Source organism: Geotrypetes seraphini, chromosome 2, assembly GCF_902459505.1.
Source record: "Geotrypetes seraphini chromosome 2, aGeoSer1.1, whole genome shotgun sequence".
In the NCBI taxonomy this organism is placed as follows: Eukaryota; Metazoa; Chordata; class Amphibia; order Gymnophiona; family Dermophiidae; genus Geotrypetes; species Geotrypetes seraphini.
The window spans coordinates 191469632-191492693 of record NC_047085.1 but is presented as its reverse complement, the minus strand read 5'-3'; the positions used below and the strand labels follow the sequence as shown (position 1 = coordinate 191492693).

The window sequence follows — 23062 nt, the reverse complement described above, 5'->3', positions numbered from 1 at the left end:
GCCTTGCCAGAGGTGCAAGGTAGAAATTAAAGAGTACAGAGGATAGTAAAAATCCCTGCAGAGCTCCAGAGCGCAATATGCCCTTTGATGACAATTGATTTTTCCAAGACACAATATAAGGCCTATTGGAAAAATAGGGCACAAACCAATGCAATACTGCAGATCCAACTCCAACATCTTTAAAATGATATCACCCACATAAGAGAATACATTGGGCCTGCTTGTACTTGGAGAAACATAAAACACTGGTAGTATATGTACAACTACATGGATGACATCACCCACATGTGAGAAAGTAATATGCTGCTTATCCTTTGAGAATTCAGTTTTCTTATACATTTCCAATAGCAAATTAAGGGCTCCTTTTTCAAAGCCGCAGTGGTGGCTGCTGCTGCAGTAATCGCTCTGACGCCCATAAGGATTTAATGGGCATCGGCACGTTTGTCAAGCAGCAGCTGCTACCACATATAAAAAATTTACTGTAAGCTTAAGATTTTTTTAGCTTTTCTTTTTTTATTTACCGTGCCAGGCCTGTTGTAGAGAAGTTTGTGTAGAACTCTTAAGTCTTCCAACTTCTTCTTCTTTAAATAATATTGTATAGATTCAATTTCACAAAGTTTTTCTCCTTTCCCTAGAGAGAAACAGTACAGACCTATAAATAAGGAACACTTGGGTATCCTATGTATCTAGCCGACTATATATGAAATAAATTTTGCATAGGTCTTAGCAGGAAAAGGGAAGTCCGGGCCCAGTTATTTACAACTGACTAATTGCAAAGCTTTTGCTAAATGCAGAGGCTTTTATTCAATAACAAAGTAACACAAGTGATATAGATTAAAGGGCATGATCCTATAAATGGCGCCTAACTCCTAGGCGCCACTTGGCACGGCTGACAATCAACCACTAGGCACTGTTTACAGAATTGTGCCTACCTCAACTTAGGCACTGGTCATCATCATATGAGTAGTATTAGGTGCCAGTATATTAGGCCAGGGTTTTCCTGGCCTAATTTACCAGTGCCTATGTCAGGGGTGGGCAACTCCGGTCCTCGCGGGTCGGAATCCAGTCAGGTTTTCAGGATTGAATATGCATGAGATCTATTGGCATGCGCTGCTTTCAATGTATATTCATTGGGAAAATCCTGAAAACTCAACTGGATTCTGGCCCTCGAGGACCGGAGTTGCCCACCCCTGGCTTATGTCATACCACACCTATTTCACTGACCCTAACCATGCCCACTTTCAGGTAGTCGCCATGCTGAATTCCAAATGCAATTTCAATTAAAATTAAATTAATGTTTTTTAAATGGCAGATTAGGTTCTTACCTTTGGTAATCTTTCCGTTAATCTACAACGGAGTCTGTACAATAGGTGTTCAATCTATACCTGCAAACTGAGTCTTGCAGAAAGCCATACTCACTGCTTTTAGCTCCTCCCACATAACAGTGGAACACAGAGCTCCCCTTTCAGTTGAATCCCAGAGCAATCAAACATCACTGGAGCAAAGCATGCACAGAAAGCACAGTTACTTACCGTAACAGTTGTTATCCAGGGACAGCAGGCAGATATTCCCACACAAGGGTGACGTCACCGACGGAGCCCCACAGCGGACAGCCTCGAAAGCAAACTTGCTTGAAGATCTCGAACTTTCGAGCACTGCACCGCGCCTGCGCGCGTGCCTTCCCGCCCGAACTAGGGGGCGCATCTCCTGAGAGGATCCTCAGTTCAGATACCTAGCCAAGAAGCCAATCAGGGGAGGTGGGAGGGTTGTGGGAATATCTGCCTGCTGTCCCTGGATAACAACTGTTACGGTAAGTAACTGTGCTTTATCCCAGGACAAGCAGGCAGCATATTCCCACACATGGGTGACCTCCAAGCTAAGAGTTCTGATATAAACGTCGATCAAATTTATCCATGGTACGGCCTTCTCTACCAGGAGGAACTGAAGCATAAATTTTGGAAGGATGTGCTTTCTTCAATGATGATTCTACTACCAGAGATTGATGAGAGAGTTGAGACTTTTCATAACCTTTACATGGGACCGTTCGATAACGGGATTCTAATTTAGATGGGATAGCAGTGATGGAAGAAGGTGTTTCCATATTGCGAGTGAAGGTCTGCTTCAGAACAGGAGTCATAGGTAACCTGAGGGACTCTTTCGGTGGATGAGGAAGTTCCATATCCGCTAAATATTCAGGAGTATATTTGGAGTCTGAATGAAGGTCTAGCTTGAGAGCTTGACCCATGTCAAAAATAAATTTGGCAAAAGAAATTGATTTAGGATCAGATGTTTCCTCAGGAGAGCCACTGCGAGATTTAGGCAGAGCTGAGTAGGATGGAGAAGCCTCTCTAGAGTATGGTGAAAGTTCTGAGTCCAGACGTAGAGTAACAGAAGAAGCTGTACTATGAGGTGGAGTAAGAGAATGCTTTCTTTTCAAGCTCCTGGATGGGGAAGTACCAGGTGTACGTGGTACAGAATGAGTCGAGGTGAGAGAAGAACTGTCTCGACAGACTGGCTTCGACGGTGTTCTCGATCGAGAAGGGCTTCGAGTCGAGGCTCGGTGATGTCGGGAGCCATGCTTTGTCTTCGAAGAGCGAGGCAAAGAAGTCTCGGTATCTAAGGTCGAAGACTCCCTCCAAAGCTTGGAAGCAACAGGTCTTGAATGCTTCGACCGATGTTTCGGAGGAGGTGAGCCCGGAGAAGAATTCGACGAAGAAATGTTCTTCGGTGTCCGGGATTGGCCTCGGGACACTGGAAGCTCTAGTTGAGTGACAGGCTGATCAGTCCGAGGCAAGGTCGAGGACGGGACCAGTTGAGCCACTAAGGAGGAAATCTGAGTGGTAAGTATAGATTTCAACATGTCCTCCAGCATCGGCATCGAGACAGAAGATTCTGACCTCGTAGGTGCAGCAGTACACTCCGAAGAGGGCGACCTCGAAGGTGAGTATTCCCTTATCTTGGAGGTACGCTTCGAAGATGGACGTGCCGAGGACTCTGGTGGCTTCTTGGGTACGGCACCTGAAAGGGAACTCGGAGACTTACCCCCCGTAGAAGACTTCGTGGATGGTGTCGTCTTCGAGGTAACCGAAGCCGAATAGGTCGAGGCCTTCGAGACCGAAGCTCCAGCCGGAGTCTGGGTCGAGGCCTTCGAGACCACAGGTGTCGACGTCGTCGGAGTCGAAGCCTTCGAGACCGGGGCAGCCGCCAAGGTCGAGGCAGGATCCGAAGATTGCTCCATGCCAAAAAGTTGAAAAAATTGAGCACAACGTCGAAAAGCCCGTGGAGTAAGGGTGAAGCAGCGATGACAATCTTCTGGGGAATGAGTAGAACCCAGGCACTGTAAACAACGGCAGTGGGGATCGGTGACCGAAATCACCCGATTACACTGTCGACAACGTTTAAACCCGGTAAGAGGCCGGGACATGGAAAAAATAAAGTCCGTGTCGAACGAAGGAGCTAATGGGCCTAGGCCCAAAGCTCGACGGCCGGACAAAAAGAAAAGAAACCTAAAACAAATTGTTTTATATATATATATATATATTTTTTTTTTTTTAGAAAGAAAAACGAAGAAGATAAACACAGCGACCGAACTTAGAAAAAGAAACAGCCGCGGTGATGAGAAGGCAATGCTGCAGAGATAGCACAGTTACTTACCGTAACAGGTGTTATCCAGGGACAGCAGGCATATATTCTCACATGTGGGTGACGTCATCTACGGAGCCCCGGCGCGGACAGCTTTTCAAGCAAACTTGATTGAAGTTTCAAGTTTGCACACTGCACCACGCATGTGCATGCCTTCTCGCCCACTAGAGGGCGCATCCCACCTCGTGGTCCTCAGTTCCATAACTAGCAAGGAAGCCATCCCCGGGGAGGCGGGCGGGTTGTGAGAATATATGCCTGCTGTCCCTGGATAACACCTGTTACGGTAAGTAACTGTGCTTTATCCCAGGACAAGCAGGCATGATATTCTCACATGTGGGTGACCTCCAAGCTAACCAAAAAAGGGCAGGTGGGAGGATGGCAATTTAGGAAAACAGATTTTGCAAAACTGACTGGCCAAACCGGCCGTCACTCCTGGATAAAGTGTCCAGGCAGTAATGAGAGGTGAATGTATGAACCGAAGACCAAGTGGCAGCCTTGCATATGTCCTCCATCGGAGTGGATCGGAGGAAAGCTATCGAAGCTGCCATCGCTCGGACCTTGTGCCCCGTGACTCGACCCGGGGGAGGAAGGCCGGCCTGAGCGTAGCAAAAGGAAATGCAAGCGGCCAACCAGTTAGACAGAGTGCGCTTGGAAACTGGATGCCCTAATCGATTGGGATCGAAGGACAAAAACAATTGAGGAACCTTCCGATGAGGCCTGGTGCGTTGAAGATAAAATGCCAACGCCCTCTTACAGTCAAGCGTGTGAAGCGCCGTCTCGCCCGGATGGGAGTGGGGCTTCGGGAAGAACACAGGAAGGACAATGGACTGATTGAGGTGGAAGTCAGAAACAACTTTAGGTAAAAACTTAGGATGGGTGCGGAGGACCACCTTGTCGTGATGAAAGACAGTGAAAGGAGGGTCCGCAACCAGGGCTTGCAACTCCCCAATCCGCCTGGCGGAGGTGAGGGCAATCAGAAACACCGCCTTCCAAGTCAGAATTTTCAAGAGGGACTTGTTGAGTGGCTCAAAAGGGGGTTTCATCAGTTGAGCCAGAACTACATTCAAATTCCACACGACAGACGGAGGCTTAAGAGGGGGGCAAACCCTGAGTAACCCTTTCATGAAGCGTGTCACCAAGGGATGGAGTGACAGAGGGCGTCCCTCCAGAGGTTGGTGGAAAGCGGAAATCGCACTGAGATGAACCCGCACCGAAGTGGTTTTCAAGCCGGAGCGCGACAAATGAAATAAATATTCTAAAACCGAGGATACCGGAACTGATACCGGATCCAGGTGAAAAGACGAGCACCAGGTGGAAAACCTGGTCCATTTCTGCGCATAGCAAAGCCTCGTCGAGATCTTGCGGGAGGCTTCCAACACCTCCTTCACCGATTGAGACAGGTCCGGAGGAGTCAGGGAACAAGAAACCAGGCTGTCAGGTGCAATGACTGCAGATTGGGATGTAACATGGATCCTTGACTCTGAGACAGCAGAGAAGGAGAGACAGGCAGGGGAAGAGGCTCTCTGGCACTGAGCTGGAGCAGCAGGGAGAACCAGTGCTGACGCGGCCATCGAGGTGCTATGAGAATCATCGTGGCCGTGGACGATTTTAGGTGTACCAACGTTCGCATGATCAGAGGGAACGGAGGGAATGCATACAGGAACCTCCCTTCCCAGTCGAGTAGGAAGGCGTCCGCTTCCAGACGGTCCTGCGAGTACATCCGAGAACAATATAGTGGTAGTTTGTGTGTCTCCGGAGAGGCAAACAGATCCACCTGTGGCGTTCCCCAGCGAGCGAAAACCTCGCGTAGAACTGCTGAGTGTAGAGTCCACTCGTGCGGTTGCAGAAGTCGACTCAGTTTGTCCGCCAGGCAATTCCGTTCTCCTTGGATGTAGACCGCCCGGAGGAAGATGTTCCGGGAGGCCGCCCACTCCCAGAGGCGAAGAGCTTCGGAGCAGAGGGGCCATGACCCCGTTCCTCCCTGCTTGTTCACATAATACATTGCCACCTGATTGTCCGTGCGGACGAGGACCACCTGGTCCTGCAATATGTGAACGAAGGCTCGAAGTGCTAGGAAGATGGCTCGCAGCTCTAGCACGTTGATGTGACACCGACGGTCTTCTGTCGACCACAGGCCCTGCGTGCGAAGACCGTCGAGATGGGCTCCCCACGCGTACTCCGAGGAGTCCGTGGTCAGGACCTTGCGAAAGGGCGGAGTGCGAAACAATAGCCCCATGGACAGATTTGAAGAGTCTGTCCACCAACGCAGCGATTTCCGCAAGGGCGGAGTTACCGAAATGAGGCGAGACACCGGGTCGCACTCCTGACGCCACTGGGACGCGAGGGTCCACTGAGGGATCCTCAGATGTAGCCTCGCAAACGGTGTGACATGTACCGTCGAGGCCATATGGCCCAGCAGCATCATCATGCGCTTGGCCGACACCTTCGACAGTTGAGAGACCTGGTGGCTCATCCGTACCAGGGCTTCCAACCGCTGGGTCGGCAGGTAGGAGCGTAGGCGCACCGTGTCCAGCACCGCACCTATGAATTGAAGAGACTGCGACGGCCTCAACTGAGACTTTGGAAAGTTTATCTCGAACCCGAGAGTTTGCAGGAAGGCAATAGACTGTCGGGTCGCTGAGATAACCCCCTCCCTGGTCGGGGCTTTGATGAGCCAATCGTCCAGGTAAGGGAACACGTGAAGTCCACGCGACCTGAGGGCTGCTGCAACCACCACCATGCACTTCGTGAATACTCGTGGGGACGCGGCCAGGCCGAAGGGCAGTACCCTGTACTGGAGGTGGAGGTCCCCCACCTGGAATCGTAAGAATCTTCGACAGGCGGGGTGCACCGGAACATGGGTGTATGCTTCCTTCAGGTCGAGGGAGCACATCCAGTCCCCTTCCTCCAAGAGGGGATACAGAACCGGGAGAGACAGCATTCGAAACTTCTCCCGGGCCAGGAATTTGTTGAGCTTCCTGAGGTCCAGTATGGGGCGCAGGTCCCCGGTCTTTTTTGGGACCAAGAAGTAGCGGGAGTAAAACCCCGTACCCCACTGGTCCTTGGGGACCGGCTCGACCGCCCGAAGCTTCAAGAGGGCTTTGGCTTCGGTTATAAGGGTCGGTAGCTGCGAACGGTTGCAGGGGACTAAACTTGGGGGACTGTCCGGCGGCGAGGACACAAAGTTGAGCGAGTAGCCCTCGGAGACGATCCGGAGCACCCAAGCGTCTGAGGTAATCCCGGTCCATGCCTCCCGGAAGGACCGAAGACGGCCCCCGATAGGAAGGGGTTCTTGTGAAAGTGCGGAGGGGAACCCGCCCCGTCCGCTCAGCCCGTCAAAAGGAAGGCGCTGGCTTAGAAGGGCCCTGCGCCGGGGCTTGGGGTTGTCCCCCTCTGCCTCGCTGAGACGGACGTCTCGGAGGCGGTCTCGAGAAAGCCGGGGTCGACTTCTGAGGGTATCGGCGCGGCGGAGGCCGAAAGGGTTTCTGCGGCGGGGGCCTAGGTTTGGGGCGGACCAGGGATGCTAGAGAGCGCTCCTGTTCCGACAAGCGCTTGGTCGCCGCGTCCAATGACTCGTCGAATAACTCGGACCCCACACAAGGCAAGTCTGCCAGGCGTTCCTGCAGGTTTGGGTCCATGTCGAGGGTGCGAAGCCAGGCCAAGCGGCGCATGGCCACCGCGAGGGCCGACACCCTCGAAACCAGCTCAAAGGCGTCGTACACTGCATGGAATAGGTACAATCGCAATTGAGACAGGTTGGACATAAACTTGTCGAATCCTGCTCTTTGGGAGTCCGGTAACGAGTTTCGATATTGAGGAAGGTCCTTCACCATACCACGCAAAAAGGAGGAAAAGGTGAAGGCGTAATTTAGAACCCTGGTGGCCATCAGGGAATTTGAATAGAGGCGACGGCCAAACTTGTCCAGGGTCCGCCCCTCCCTGCCTGGTGGAACCGCCGCAGAAACCCGTGAGGGCTGTGATTTTTTAAGAGCAGACTCCACCAGAAGGGACTGGTGTGAGAGCTGCGCCTTATCGAACCCTTTAGGGGGAATCGTCCTATACTTCGATTCCATTTTTGAAGGCACAGACGTGACTGTAAGAGGGTTTGACAAGTTCTTCAGCCAGGTTTGCAGAAGGACACTGTTGAGAGGGAGTCTAGGCACCTCCCTAGGAAGAGTGGGGAGGTCCTGTTCCTCCAAAAATTCTTTGGAATACCGAGAGCCTACCATCAGGTCAATCCCCAGGGCTTGGGCCATGTCCTGAACGAAGGATGAAAATGAGGACGGCCTAGCCTGGGGAGAGGGGGTTCTCGACCGCCCCACCGAGGAGAGGGGGGAGGCCTCATGGGAATAATGAGGGTCCCTAACCGATCCCGAATCCCAGGATCCCCTCTCGAGGGCCCTCGAGGGGGAAGGGGAAGTTATCCTCCTCGCAGAACCCTTGGGTGAGGACCCCGGGGTTCGTGAGACACTCTCCCGTTTCCTCGGCGAGGCGGCCCGGGAAGACTTCCCATGGGGTGAGCGGAGGAGCCTCGGGTTGTCGAGGCGCAGCTCCGACACCTGCAGCGCCTCGCCCCCGAACGACGAGGAACGGTCGCGCCGAGGCGAGCCTCGGGGCCGCTTGGACTTCCTCGATCGACGCCCCGTCCGAGGTCGCGTCGAGGGCGAGGCGTGTCTGGAAGACCCGGAGGAAGAGGAGGAAAGGCGGCGCACTCTGCGCAACTTTTCTTTGGGCCTTACACTGCGCTCAGGGGGTTCCCCCGAGGTCGAGGTCCGGGGCGGGGCCGAGACCGAGGTGAACGGGGCCACAGTACCCGAGACCGAGGTCGCCGAGGCCGGGGCTCCCGAGGGAGCCGAGGCCGGGGCCTCCGAGACCGAAGGCGCCCAGGCCGAGGTCGAGGCCGCCGGAACCGCAGCACGCTGCAACACTTCCAGGGCTCCCGACAGCTCCGATGAGATCAGAGCTCGGAGGAGATCCTGGAAGGCCGGAATCCCCACGAAGGTGGGGAGTTCCGAGTCCGGGGCACACTCCCTGGAGGGCGACCTCGGTCTCGAGTATTCCCTCGGGGTGTGCGGAGTCGAGGTCCGATGCGGGGCCGGGGTCGACCCACCCGCCTTGGCCTGACTCGAGGATGGCTTCTTTGCTGAAGGGGATGGAACAGAGGACTTACCCGAAGCTTGCTTCACTGACGACGCCTTCGAGGAAGAGGGCCGAGGCGAGGCCGAGGCCCCCGAGGACGCCGAGGCCGAGGTCAAGGCCGGGGCCGAAGCCGACGTCGAGGCCTTAGGTGGCGCGTCGACGGCGAACAATTCGGCCATTCTTGCCTTACGGCGACGGAGGGCCCTGTTTTGGAAGGTAGCACAGCGATCACACGAGTCTGTCGGATGTTCGGGCCCAAGACAGACAATGCACCACCGGTGAGGGTCAGTGATGGAAAGCAACCTCTCACACCGGCTGCACTTTTTGAATCCCGTAACAGGACGGGACATCCACGAAGAAAAAGAAGAAGGCCGGGAACGTACCGACGTCCCGCGGCCACGGCTTCCGGGAGCCCCCGGAGGCCGACGAAAAACGAAAGACTTTTTTTTTTTTTTTTGAAAAGAAACGAAAGGAAAACAGCACCGCGAACTAATTCGAAGGGAAAAACAAACTAAACGCGGCAGCTAGAAGGCAAAAACACTGGAGCTCAGATCCACAGGGCTTTCTTGCTCCGCGGAAAAATTTGAACTGAGGACCACGAGGTGGGATGCGCCCTCTAGTGGGCGAGAAGGCATGCACATGCGTGGTGCAGTGTGCAAACTTGAAACTTCAATCAAGTTTGCTTGAAAAGCTGTCCGCGCCGGGGCTCCGTAGATGACGTCACCCACATGTGAGAATATCATGCCTGCTTGTCCTGGGATAAAGAAAAACGTGTCTTCTTGTCTCCGCGGAAATAAACGAACTGAGGATCCTCTCAGGAGATGCGCCCCCTAGTTCGGGCGGGAAGGCACACGCGCAGGCGCGGTGCAGTGCTCGAAAGTTCGAGATCTTCAAGCAAGTTTGCTTTCGAGGCTGTCCGCTGTGGGGCTCCGTCGGTGACGTCACCCTTGTGTGGGAATATGCTGCCTGCTTGTCCTGGGATAAGAAGGGGATACGGAGAACGTCCCTGAAAACATAACACTATTCTGTTCTGCTCTGCAACATATAATAGAACAATTAATAAACGGGGAAAACATACAACAAGCAATAAGAACCAACCTGCTGTGTGCAATGAGCACAAAACAAGTCAAAAGCTAAGAATCTGCTGGTTGGGGCCCATCTGCTGGTTGGAAGATACTCAGGCCTGAAAGGAGAAACATCTGAGCCTGAAAATACAGACAATACAGAGAGTAGAGAGAGGGTGGGCTGTACAGACTAGTGCTGCCTGATTCACGATTCGAATCGATTCACCAATTCACTTTGGGTGAATCGATTAGAATCGATTCCTTTTTTAAAAAAAAAAAAATTGGCCTCCCAATTCGGTGACGAGTCACCAGCCAAGGATAACATGACCGATACCAAAGCAAAACGTTCCTACAGTGACTCTCCAGGACGAAGTGAAGGAGAAGGCCGACGAGGTCGGATAATGTAGATTGTGACGCACAGCGATGGTTGTGGCAGCGGTGGGGGGGCTGAGTTTGGTGTCACTTTCACTCCCTTCCTGTCATTTTGCCCCTGCCGCAGCTCCTTCACGCACCAACGCCTGCCACTGTGGAGAGAGTGATGACTTTATGCCTCCCACCGCCCCTCTCCTGTGGCTGCAGATGGTGGAAACGTCCAATGGTTAAGGTGTACTGGGGAAAGAAGTGAGACCCGACTGCCAATCGGGTGCAGGAGGAGGCAGGCAGAGCATTGCGGTGTGCGAGTCTGGTTGCCCAGGATGTGGGGTCGTGTGCTGGTGAGCTGTTTTTCGACTTGTTGCTCTCGTGTGGCAATTGTCTCTTTCTCGCTCAAATTTAATTTTAACCCAACGACTCTATTTACTAATAAGTCTCTGTTCTTGCAGTAGTCGGCTCCCGAGGTTCACATGGGAAAATGGACAAGCGCCCAAAGGGATTTGTGTGGTTTTAGTAGTCAGTGAAACTTTCAGATAGGTGCCATACTTTGGGAAAATATGCTGCTTCCCTTTCACCATGTGGAGTGGTGCTCGCTGGCTGGTAGGGGGGCGCTATAATGCAGCAATGGCATGGATAATGTGCAAGACATGCTTGTGGAGTATAATGTGGATTTTTTCTATATATAACGCCCGCTTTTCGCATTGGTTCTGGTTAGAAGCAAGCATTTGTGTTAGTTAAGGACACGCCCAATAGAAGCATACGAAAAGTGGGTGTATAAACACAAATATAAACAATCTAAATATGGATTGCAGTTAAGGCCAAAAAAACACTATAGATAAGAAAAAACATAATAATATTCTCTTTATGTATTTTGCTGGATTACGCCGGATCAGGGAGGATACCAGGTAGAGCAGTGGTCTCAAACTCAAACCCTTTGCGGGGCCACATTTTGGATTTGTAGGTACTTGGAGGGCCGCAGAAAAAAATAGTTAATGTCTTATTAAAGAAATGACAATTTTGCATGAGGTTAAACTCTTTATAGTTTATAAAACTGTCCTTTAACAGTTTTACCTTATGCAAAATTGTCATTTTTTTAATAAGACATTAACTATTTTTTTTTCTGCGGCCCTCCAAGTACTCTATTTTTTCTGCAGCACTCACATTTAAAGTTTAATATATTTTCTTTCTCAAAACTGGCACATTTCTATTACTAAATTGAAAATAAAATAATTTTCCTACCTTTGTTTGGTAATTTCATCAGTCTCTGGTTGCACTTTATTCTTCTGACTGTGCATCCAATGTTTCTTCTCTTCTTTCAGCCTCCTGTATGCTTCCTCTCCTCCAGACCTCATTCCCTCCCCCAACTTTTTCTTTCTTTTTCTATGTCTGTCTTTCTCTGATTCCTTGTCCCATTTTTTGCTTTGTTTCTGGCTCCTTGTCCCCCCCCCTTCTTTATTTTTTCCTTCTGGCTCCCTGCCCTCCCCTTCTTTCTTTCTTCCTTCTGGCTCCGTGCCCCCCCCTTCTTTCTTTCTTCCTTCCTGCCCTCCCCCATGCCACCGCCGCCGGGGAATAGGCTGCTGCTGCTGCTGGCGTCATCAGGAACAGGCCGAGATCTTCACGGGGCCGACCAATGTAAATTCTAATGTCGGAAAGGACGTTCCGGGCAGCCAGGCAGTGATTGGCTAGCCAGAACGTCCTCTCGACGTCAGAATTGAGATCGGGCGGCGAGAGAAGCAGGGAGCTTAAAGAGCATGGTGCCGGCGGTGAGAAGGGAAGGGAAGCAGTTGGGCACCCCTGCTCTAGACGAGCCGCACTCTATGAAGAACAGTGGAGGGTGACCAATTGTGCGGACCGCCCCCCCCTTGGTACGCCACTGGAGCAGCAGCGTGTCTGGCCAGCTCATTCCATTCAAAGCCGCGGGTGGCGGCTCCTTGCGAGATCCGCACCTGCGTCTGAAGCCTCTCTGATGTTGTGATGTCAGAGAGGCTTCCGATGCAGGAGCGAATAGCGCAAGGAGCCGCCAACCCGCGGCTTTGAACGGAACGAACCGGCCAGACCCGCTGCTGCTCCAAAAGGAAGGGAATGATCCAGTCCAGACTGCGGGCCGCAAAAAAAAACTTGGAGAGCCACATGTGGCCCGCGGGCCGCGGGTTTGAGACCGCTGAGGTAGAGGTATAACGGTATTAATAACTCCATTTTGTATTAATCTGACTCCATCTTGTTTTCTATCTTTCTGTGTGTCTCTTCCGGATATAAACAATACTGAACTTTTCCCGCTTAGAATAGGCCGGGATTCTAGTGTTCTTTGTGTGGACTGCCATGCCCAGGGGAATAAGAGAAACCTCATGGCCTAAGTATTAACAAATGGTCCTGGCATTCCAATGCTGGGTATAGAAGAAGGGCTTTCTTGTATTAAATATGAATGAAATATGTTGTGTGGATCTATGGATGTTTGGGGCCCCGAATGAGAATGTGTTCTATTATGTGTGTGAATTTTGGTTGTGTCTTTACATATGAAATGTACATATAAATTATTACAAAATTTAGATTTTGAAATTTCCAGAGGCAACATCTGGAAATGGTTAAGTTAAAGTCAGGAACACTGTTACCATGGAAACCACCTAGAGGCCCAGTATAGGAATTCTCATTAAGGGGGGGGGGGCTTAAAACCCCAGGCTGTCAGGGTGAAAGAACTGTTTTGATTTAAACGTTTTAAGAATGTCAAAGTGTCTATTGGGCATGTTATAATGTGTTGCACATTCAGAAATTGATGTAAACAAAATTATGATTTGTAAAACTTTTTTCTATGTTGAAAGGAATTTTCTTTGTTCATACCTAAGGACAGCCTCTCTGTTGGCTGATTGGTTGGCAGGAGTGATGTCATACTGGTCAGTGTGAAGGTATAAAGTAACACACCAGTATTGATTCTTTGGGGGCCATGTATGCTTCAGGAGAGGTGCAATTTACACACCTGACGGGGTCCCCCATTGCACAAATGCCTAATGAAAGTTGTTTATGTCAAAATGAAAAAAAAAAATTAACTGATTGGAAAATATTCGTGCAAGTGTCATAATTCCCGGGCAACTAAGGGCAGGGTTTGGTAAGGTCCCTGCTCAACCATAAGGAGGTAACGTTTCAGAATGGTTGGGCATGCTAAACCCAGCATGCATTACACGCCTTGGACAAATGCTGCCCTTTTTTTTAATCAGTGGCGCATGGTCCGTCAATTAAGATCATTTTTGGACCAATACAATCTGATCAAGATAGTCCATGATTACAAGAAAACTTAATTATTGCAAGGATAGCATTTGGTCCAAAATACAGCTGTCCACATCACCCCTCTTCTCAAGTCACGCCACTGGCTTCCTGTTTCTGCATGTGAGAGAGGTAGAGAGAGAGAGGTAGAGAGAAACAGAGAGAGATCTGGAAGAAAAGAGAACAAATGCTGAACATGGGGGGGTGCATGCCTTCCGGGGGGAGGGGGGGCCTGGTGTAGAAGTACACGGAGGAAGAAATAATGGGTCTAAAAATAGAGAAGGAGATAGATGATGGACAATGGGATTTAAGGAGGGAAGGAATAGAAAGGGAGAGAAGTTGGACACAAGGAATGGTGTGGAGGGGGGGATAGAGATACTGAATAGGAGAGTAGTTGGGAAGAGAATGGGAGAGATGGGACCCTGGGGTGGTGGGGAAGGAGGGAGAGATGCTGGATGAAAGGATAGTTGAGAAAAGGAGAGATGGTGGATTTGGGGATGGTGGGGGTCCATCGCTGCAGCTGTGGGAATGGAGACAAAAAAAAAAGGAAAGATGCCAGACCTCTGGGGGAGGTAAGGGAAACGGAAGGGGAGGACAGAGATGGAAGATGGATGGTTATCACAGAGAAAGAAGGAAATGACAAATGGGCAGGAAACCCTGGTAAGCGAGTTATCAGAAAACAACCAGAGCCTGGGACCAACATGATTTGAATAATGACCAGACAACAAAAGGTATAAAAAATATTTCTGTTTTGTGATTACAATATGTTAGATTTGAAATGTGTATCCTGCCAGAGATGGTGTTAGACTGCAAACATGAGCTAGGATTTAACAGAGAGGAAAAGTCTTTTTTGTTTACACCACAGCACCAGTGTGGGTAGGAGAGGGCAAAAGGGGGTGAAGAGGGTATAAAAGGGGTGAAGATTGTCCAGGTAAGAACCTAATCTTCCTTTCTGTGGCAAGAACAAAAGAGGCTGTACTCTAGATGAAGTACCAAAGAAGTGGCTGATGCCTAGGGTGGGACAGATGAGCCTGCCTGTAAAACAGAGGACTCAAAAGCGGCGTCTTCCTGAACCACTACATCCACTCTGTAGAATCTTGTTTAAGGCATACTGTAGAATCTTGTAAAGGCATGGAGAAAGTAGACCAAGTAACTGCTCTACAGATCTCTTTGGGCAACACTGCCCTGGTCTCTATCCAAAAAGTTGCCTCACTTCTGGTCATATGAGCTTTGAGAGACATAGGTGATATGTTGCCACAGCAACATATGTATTTTCTGATGAGGCGAAGTGTGGAAGAGGAGGCTTCTGGACAAATTTGTTGGTGTTAACCACTACTGAAGGGACTGACGGAATGCTGAGATAACTTGCAGCTTCTAGATTAGTCAATTTGTGGCCTGAGACCACTGAAAAGTGTCCATTGAGGTTCTTTGAGATGGAGGTGAGCAAATGGAGTTACATGAAGTGTTGATGCCATATGACCTAGCAGACTCATCATTTGGCATATGGTGATGCACTGGAGAGTGGATACTTTTTGGCAGATTTGGATGAGTCAAGTCTCTGTTGTGGCAAAAATGCAAGACCTTGAATTGAATCTAGAAGGTCTCCAATAAACTCAAGTTTCAATTGTTGAAGATGAGATTTCTAACTGACTACAAAACCCAGAAGCTAAGTGAGCTGTTTGAGATGAAGAAACCTTGATCAACAAGTTGTCCAGATAAAGGAATACATGGAAGCCATAAGATTGGAGTGTTGCAGCCACCACAACTAAACATTTTGTGAATACAGTACTCAGGGTGCTGACACTAGGCCAGGGGTGTCCAACCTGTGGCCCAAAGGCCGCTGCAGCCCCGTGAAGTATTTTGTGCGGCCCCGATCGAGGGCAATGCAATGTTTTCCTCTGCTGCCCCTGGGTGTTTACCGTCTTGCCGGCTCCCTCTTCTGTCTTGCTGCAGTGTTTGTGCGGCCCCAGAAAATATTTTATGCCAATTCGGCCCAGGGAAGCCAAAAGTTTGGACACCCCTGCACTAGGCCAATTGGAAGCACCTTGTATTGGAAGTGGTGTGTGTCTACTCAAAAGACAAGATATTTCTTGTGGAAGTTGGGAATGTGTGTGTACGCTTCATTGAGATCCAGTGAGCAGAGCTACTCATTTTTCTCCAGTAGTGGTAACAGGATTCCCAGAGAGACCATTCTGAACTTCTTCACTAAGTATTTGCTGAGAGCACAGAGATCCAGAATTAGATAAAGACCTCCAGTCTTTTTTGGAATTAGGAAACATGGAGTAGAACACTCGACTCCTCTCCTGTAAATGGACTGTCTCGATGGCATTGAGTCCTAGAAGAACTAAGAATTCTTGATGAAGGGTAGTCTGACGGGAACTGAAAGAAGACTTTTTTGGATGATAGTTTGGAGGTGTTTTTCAGAGGTGAAGAGCATAATCTCATCTCACAATTTGTAGGATCTAGTTGTCTGATGTAATGAAGGTCCAACGTTGATGGAAATGAGTGATGACCCTCAATGGGAAGAGTCTGGGGGACGCTCATAGGCTCTTTAGTACAAAGTCAAAAAGACTGGGGTTGGGTCTTCTGAGACTTCTGTTGTCTATCTTTACATAGGAGCTCTGGACGAGGTAGATGATGGAATTTATCTTCATCTTGAATAATAAGAAGAGCACTTGTGGTTATAGAAGCACTTGGTAGTCTAAGGTTTGGAAGCTTTTGATACTGATAGTGTGGTCATGGATTGTTCATGTCTGTTAATCTTTTGGGGGACCACTTCTATCTTTTCTCCAAAGAGCTCATTACCCAAGCAGAGAATGTTGGCCAAGCATTCTTGTACATTAGCATCCAGATCCACTACCCTTAACCACGCTTGCCTCCTTATGGCTATAGATAATGTCAATGCACTTACTGATTTAGCCAAATGCTTTCTTATTTCCAGAAGGTCATTGGTAATATGTTGGAAATTATTTAGTTTGGATTTTTGGAATGTACTGTTATATTGGGTTAGTTCTGAACTCAAAATTCTACTAGTCAGTATTGAGTATTGAGTTTTGAAACAGTTTGCGACCAAATTTGTACAATGTCCTTCCTTCTCTGCCTGGAGGGATGCTAGTGTAGGTTCTGGAGCTGCTAGCTTTTTTCAGTGCAGATCATCAAGTGATTAATGCTGGATCTGTGGTTTGCTAAAACCTGGGCATGAATGAACCCTGTATAAAGAATTCAACTTCGCTGGGGCAACAGGAATCAAAACAGTTGTGCTTCCCAATAACTCTCATCATGTTCTGAAAAGGGAACATTAGACAATCTTTTGGAATCTAAGAATTGTGTCCTGGGTTCAGACTGACTCCATATTGATTGTCATGGATTGACCCATCTGCTGGACAAATTCTATAAATGAGAGACTCTCTTGGGGGTAATCTTCTGGGAGGTTGTGGATGATATGGGTCTGAAGAGGTCCCATATGATTTCTCAGCTGAGAGCTCTGAATATTCAGAAGAATGATTAGACAAGCCAGTCATATTCTTCCATGCCCTGTCTTGGAGATGGGAAATGTCGAAACAGACGACGTTGATATGGACGTCGAGGCAGGGATGAACATCAACTATGACAAGGAGAATGGTCGAAAGGTACTTCTATGTTGTCGATTTGACATAGAACAAGAAGAACTTAGACACCTAGATGATGTTTCTCTCCTTGACCTCAAGCAATACTGGTGGGGAATGCAAGACCTGGTTCTCAAGGACCACTTAGAGCGCTGCTCGGACTAGGTCGGTACCGGTTGTGTCACAGCAGAATCTTGAGCTACCTGGGCTTGCAGCATGCTAGCCAACTCCCTTTGCACAAGCTCTCTTATCTACTCTTGAAGAGAGAACACAAATACCATAGATGTCATCGGTACAGAAGGAGCCATAGGGTGTCTAGGTGTTGGCGACCTCAAGGATGAAGTATGCTTTCAAGGAGACACCACTTGTAAAGATGGTGAATGTGTGTGTGCCAATGCTTAGAATGCATTTATGGGGTGGACACTTGAGATGACATTGATGCATGCCTGGAAGAAGCATACTTATGCTTCTTAGCCTTTTAAAATCGGGTTTTTCAGATAGTAGCAGTGGCGAGGACGCAGTTGACCAAAGTGTCGATGTTAGTGCCAGCTTCAATGTTGAAGATGGTATTTGTGGCTCGACGTTGGACGTAGCAGACATCCTCAATGCTCCCGATGGCAATCCGAAAAGCTTTTCGAACTGGAGCCATCTAGCCTTCAGCAAACTTTTCTTGAAGTGTAGAGCAGCGCTGAGAAGACTCTGGACGGTGAGCAGGACCAAGGTACCAAAGACACCAATTATGTGGAAGAGTGACTGAAGTGGTCCTATTGCACAGTGTGCGCTAATTAAAGCTATTTGAAGGCTTTGACATGAAGGGGAAGACTCCTGACGCAAGATACAAGATAAATGGACAAGATAAATGGACTCAATAGTCCAGGGAGGTTATGTAAATTTGTATCTGAAAAAAGCTTGATGCTCCTTACCTGAAAACAGACTTGGTAGGGTCAGAAGGCCCAAAAACAAAAACTGGGGAAAATGAAAATTTTTTTTTTTTTTTTACAAAAGGGAAGTAGAACCCCCCCCCCCCAAACAATGTAAAATAATGACAAACATAATTATCAGGAAGATACAAAAACTGAGTTTGGCATGGTTTTGGACTGACTCCAAAAGAACACAGCTTTTCAGTTCCATGAAAAACTGAGAACAGATGGCTCTGTGAACTGTCATCAGGCTGGAAGGCACTGGTGCATGTGCAATACTGGCAGTCTCAAGACCTTCAAAAGATTTAAAAGGACAAGTACACTGTCCGTACCAGGCTCCATGGATGTGAGAATATGCTGCCTGATTGTCCCAGGATAACTGTCAATATAAACAGAGACTTCAAGATACCCGAGAAGGATTCTCCTGACATCCAGTACCTGAAAAATCCTACCTTTCTTTTTGACTCAGTCAGATTGAAGGCAGGCAAACAAACCTCTTGGTTAACATGGCAAAACGACCTACGGCAAGAAGGAATGAATCATGCATATTGATACCCCTACCATAGAAATCTGAGGAACGGTTTTCTACAGAACAGGGCTTGCAGATCCAAGACTCTTCTCTCCGAGGCAAGAGCCACCAAAAATACCATCTTCATTAAGATCCATAAGCGATGCTGCCTATAAGGGTTCATATGGAGCCCTATGGAGGGCCTTCAGGAGCAGGTTAAGATTTCACATCGAAAAAGGCTGTCTCAGTGGGTGGACACAGCTGCAACACTCCTTTCAAAAATCTGGAGGCATCTGGGTGAGAGGCTAAAGGAGCCTCATGCACCCATGTTCTAAAGCAAAAAAGAAGTCTGCTATCTAGACATTATGGGACCCAACTGCTAGGTCCTTCGATAACGTCCTGGAGAGAAACGCCAAGACTATAGCAATTGATACCGGAACAGGGTTCATATTTCTGCTATTGCACCAGGCTCTAAACATTTTCCAAGCCTTTGCATAGGTGGCAACTGTTGCTTGTTTCTTAGACCTAAGGAGAGTTGTAATAACCATCTCCGGATATCCTTTGTGCTCTAGCACTATGTGCTCAAGAGCCATGACGTAAATTCTAAAACTTCCAGGGCAATCGGTTAGATCAGGGGTGTCAAAGTCCCTCCTCGAGGGCCGCAATCCAGTCGGGTTTTCAGGATTTCCCCAATGAATATGCATGAGATCTATTAGCATACAATGAAAGCAGTGCAAGCAAATAGATCTCGTGCATATTCATTGAGGAAATCCTGAAAACCCGACTGGATTGCGGCCCTCGAGGAGGGACTTTGACACCCCTGGGTTAGATGAACGAGAAGCCTGAGGGACTTGCCTATCTTCAGACGCACTGGATACATAGCTCCAGATTAGCTGAGACGACCCTGGTATGAGAACCACTAAGCCCAGGTGAGATGCTATTCTCTATGGCCCTGCCTATCATGGGCCAAGAGGGGAAAATGTACAGTAGGCCTGTCCCAGGCCACTGCTGTACCAAGGCATTCGTGCCTGTGCTTCCGGGTTCATATCTACGGCTGAAGAAACTTATGGCCTTCTTGTTGGTTGCTGTCACCATCAAGGCATATTACCTTCATTGGCTCACAAAGGTGTCGAACACTCACTAGGATAGGGATCATTCTCTAGATCTAGTGTCTGATAACTCAGATTATCTGCCTGAACATTGTTTACCCCCGCTACATGAGTAGCTGAGTGAGCCTGTAGGTGCACTTCCACACAATGAAATAACATGTGGGCTTCCAGTCTTGAGGAACACTCCTAGTGCCTCCCTGCCTGTTGACATATGCCACCACCATGGCAATGTCCGAAAAGACCCTGATTGCTTTGCCTTTTAGGATGTTCTCCAGCATCTGAAGCACTAGCTGAGTGGCTTGCAGTTCCAATTGATTGATAGACCATTTCCTCTGCAAAAACGACCATCTGCCTTGCACTGGATGGCCGTCACAATGACCTCTCAAGCCATAAAGGCTGGCCTCCATCATCAGGATCACCCAAGAGTCCATGTGGAATGGCATACCCTTGGCCAGCAACTGTGGCTGGAGCCACCATTGCAGACTGTGATTTGCCTCTGGAGTCCAGGCCAGTGGCCTGTGAAGAGAGTCCATTTGAGGTAACCAACATGCCAACAGCATGTCCTGCAGGGAGCATAAGTGAGCTTTCACCCAGAGGACCACCTCTATGGTCACCGCCATTGACCCTAGCACCTGAAGGTAATGCCAAGCCATTGGGCCTGCAGCGATAAGATGTGCAAAATCTGGCGTCTCAGTTTCTGACTGCGTGGCTTAAGAAGAAAAACATGTCTCACTGCTGTGTTGTACTGAATTCCCAGGTACTCCAGGGACTGAGTTGGCTCTAGGTGGCCTTTACGGAAATTGATTATCCAGCCTAGGTGCTGCAAACGTCTGTACAAGCAGTACCATTGCAATTCACTCCTGGCTCTGAACGAAGTACCATCGCAATTCACTCTTAGCTCTGAACAGGACTCTGATTAGCTAATCGTCCAGATATAGGTGCACCTGGATTCCTGACTTGCACAAATGAGTTGCCACAACCACCATCACTTTGGTGAAGGTGTGAGATGTTGCGAGCCTGAAGGGAAGAGCTGAGAATTAAAAATGTCTCTCCAACACATGGAACACTCCAACACATATCTCCTGTGAGCAGGAAATATGTAAACAGGCCTCCGTCAAATCCAGCGAGGCTAGACATTCCTCCAAAGCTACTGAGGCAATGAACAACCTTATGGTCCAGTCCTCAGGGTCACTTTTGGCCATGATGAAGTATATAGAGCATCTGCCTAAGCCTGTCTGTTAAGGGCTCTATAGCTTGAATATCCATTTCACTGTTGCTTGTTTTCCCAATTTAATTTTTAAAAAAATTATTATTTAAGCATTTATATACCACTTATAGCCTAAGTAGTTTACATTCAGGTACTCAAGCATTTTTCCCTATCTATCCTGGTGGGCTCTATCTAATGTACCTGGGGCAATGGGGGATTAAGTGACTTGCCAAGGGTCACAAGGAGCAGCGTGGGTTTAAACCCACAACCTCAGGGTGCTGAGGCTGTAGCTCTACCAACTGCGCCACACACTCCCAGGAATAAATCCTGCAGAAGATGAAAGAACTTGAGCTTGTAACTAGAGAATGACACGGGGACAAATTATTCCCCATCCCCACGGGAAGGAGAAATTAGGTTCTTACCTGCTAATTTTCTTTCTGTTAGCCTGTAGACTGGTATACCTCACTGCTACCAGCAGGTGGAGACTGAGAACAAACTTGTATATCAGGATAGCTTCCCTTTGTGCAATCCAATCCAGTCTGCTGAATAGCCAAGCATAACCCAGGAAAGACATCAACTGAAAACAGTATAACACTCCGAACAGGAGTGTAAAAAAACAAACACTGGTAAACTACCGATGGAACATATGTAGAACTGAATCCTGGTATAGAAAATATCCCCACAGCTCACCAGCTAAGCCAGCTGAGCCATAGCCGCTATTCTTACTTCTCCCTGGCCCTAAAAAAATACTAGATCCCGCAGAAAAACCTAAAATCTGCACATGAGCAAAACAAAAAACCACAATCACCGCACAAAGACAGATAGGGTGGGGGACTATACCAGTATACAGGCAAACAGAAAGAAAATTAGCAGGTAAGAACCTAATTTCTCCTTCTGTATCGCCTGGTATAGTCCTTATGAATGGGACGTACCAAAGCAGTACCCATTAAGGGCCAACACCAGAACACGCTCACCGAATATCGCATCTTTACGTGCTTGAACATCTACACGGTAGTGTCTTACAAAGGAATGCAGAGAAGACCAAACTGCAGCCTAGAGAAGACTCAGCCCAAGAAGCAGCCTGACCTCTAGTGGAATGAGCCTTGAATAATTCTGGAACAGGCTTCTTCTTCAGAAGATAAGCAGAAGCAACAGTCTTCTTGATCCAACGTGCAATAGAAGCCTTAGAAGCGCCATCCCCCTTACGAGGACCCACGAGAAGGACAAAGAGATGATCTAATTTCCAGATCTCCTGGGTCCTATGCACATAAGAGCGAAGGACCCAACTGACATCCAATTTGCGCAACTGTCTCTACTCGGAAAAGCCCTCCCGGCTACCCAACATCAGGAGGACCACTGCCTGATTGACATGAAAAGGAAAAACTACCTTTGGCAGAAAGGAAAGAACAGGCCTCAAAACAACCCTTAGAAAACTCCACGAAGAGAGCCCTACAAGAGAAAACATGCAGCTCAGAAACACATCTAGCTGAAGTAATAGCCACCAAGAAGACCGCGTTTAAGAGTAAGGTCCTTCAAAGAGCAGTCGCCAAACGGTTCAAAAGGAAGGCGCACTAGAACTAATAGAATCAGATTCAGATACGAAGATGGAACAGAGGGTTGTACGGGAGGCTTGAGCAATTTGGCCGCCAGCAAGAAGCGAATCACATTAGGAATGGCAGTCAAACGCTAACCTTTCAACAACCTCCAAAAAGCTGACAAGGCCGCAAGCTGAACCTGGAGAGAAGACCAAGCGAGGCCCCTGTCCAGGCCATCCTGCAAAAACTCTAGGAGGGAAGCGCGAAGAGACCACTCCACTCCTCAAATAGACGCCAAACCCTCACAGAAGCCCAAGAGGTGGAAAGCCTCCGGGACCCCAAGAGAGTTGAGATCACTTTATCTGACTACCCCTTCTTACCTAGGCGACCCCTTTCAAAAGCCAAGCCGTAGACAGAAGGGACCCGGATTGAACATTGGAATGGGAGCCCGAGTCAAAAGGTCGACCAAGAGAGGGAGAGGATCCACCACCAGATGCCTCACCAGATCCGCATACCACGGTCGATGAGGCCAATCCGGAACCACCAGAACCTCGAAGCATAGATGGCGAATTATGCGGAGAAGAACTCTGCCCACTAATGGTCACAGAGGGAACACAGCCCCTCCATTGGCCATGGTTGAACCAGAACATCCAGGTCCTCGGCCTGACCGTTTCTGCGACAACTGAAGAAGTGGGGTGATTTGGCA

General features: G+C 48.9%; 1 protein-coding gene across 2 annotated transcripts in view; it reads right to left on the bottom strand.

Annotated features, from left to right (window-relative positions):
- The window catches only part of DEK (DEK proto-oncogene), a 151159-nt gene that overhangs the window by 94836 nt on the left and 33261 nt on the right, over window positions 1-23062 (bottom strand). For both annotated transcript variants that reach the window (XM_033934578.1, XM_033934576.1), the window contains exon 4: window positions 522-631. In XM_033934578.1, coding sequence (XP_033790469.1) covers window positions 522-631 — 110 coding nt within the window. The remainder of the gene's footprint in view (window positions 1-521; window positions 632-23062) is intronic.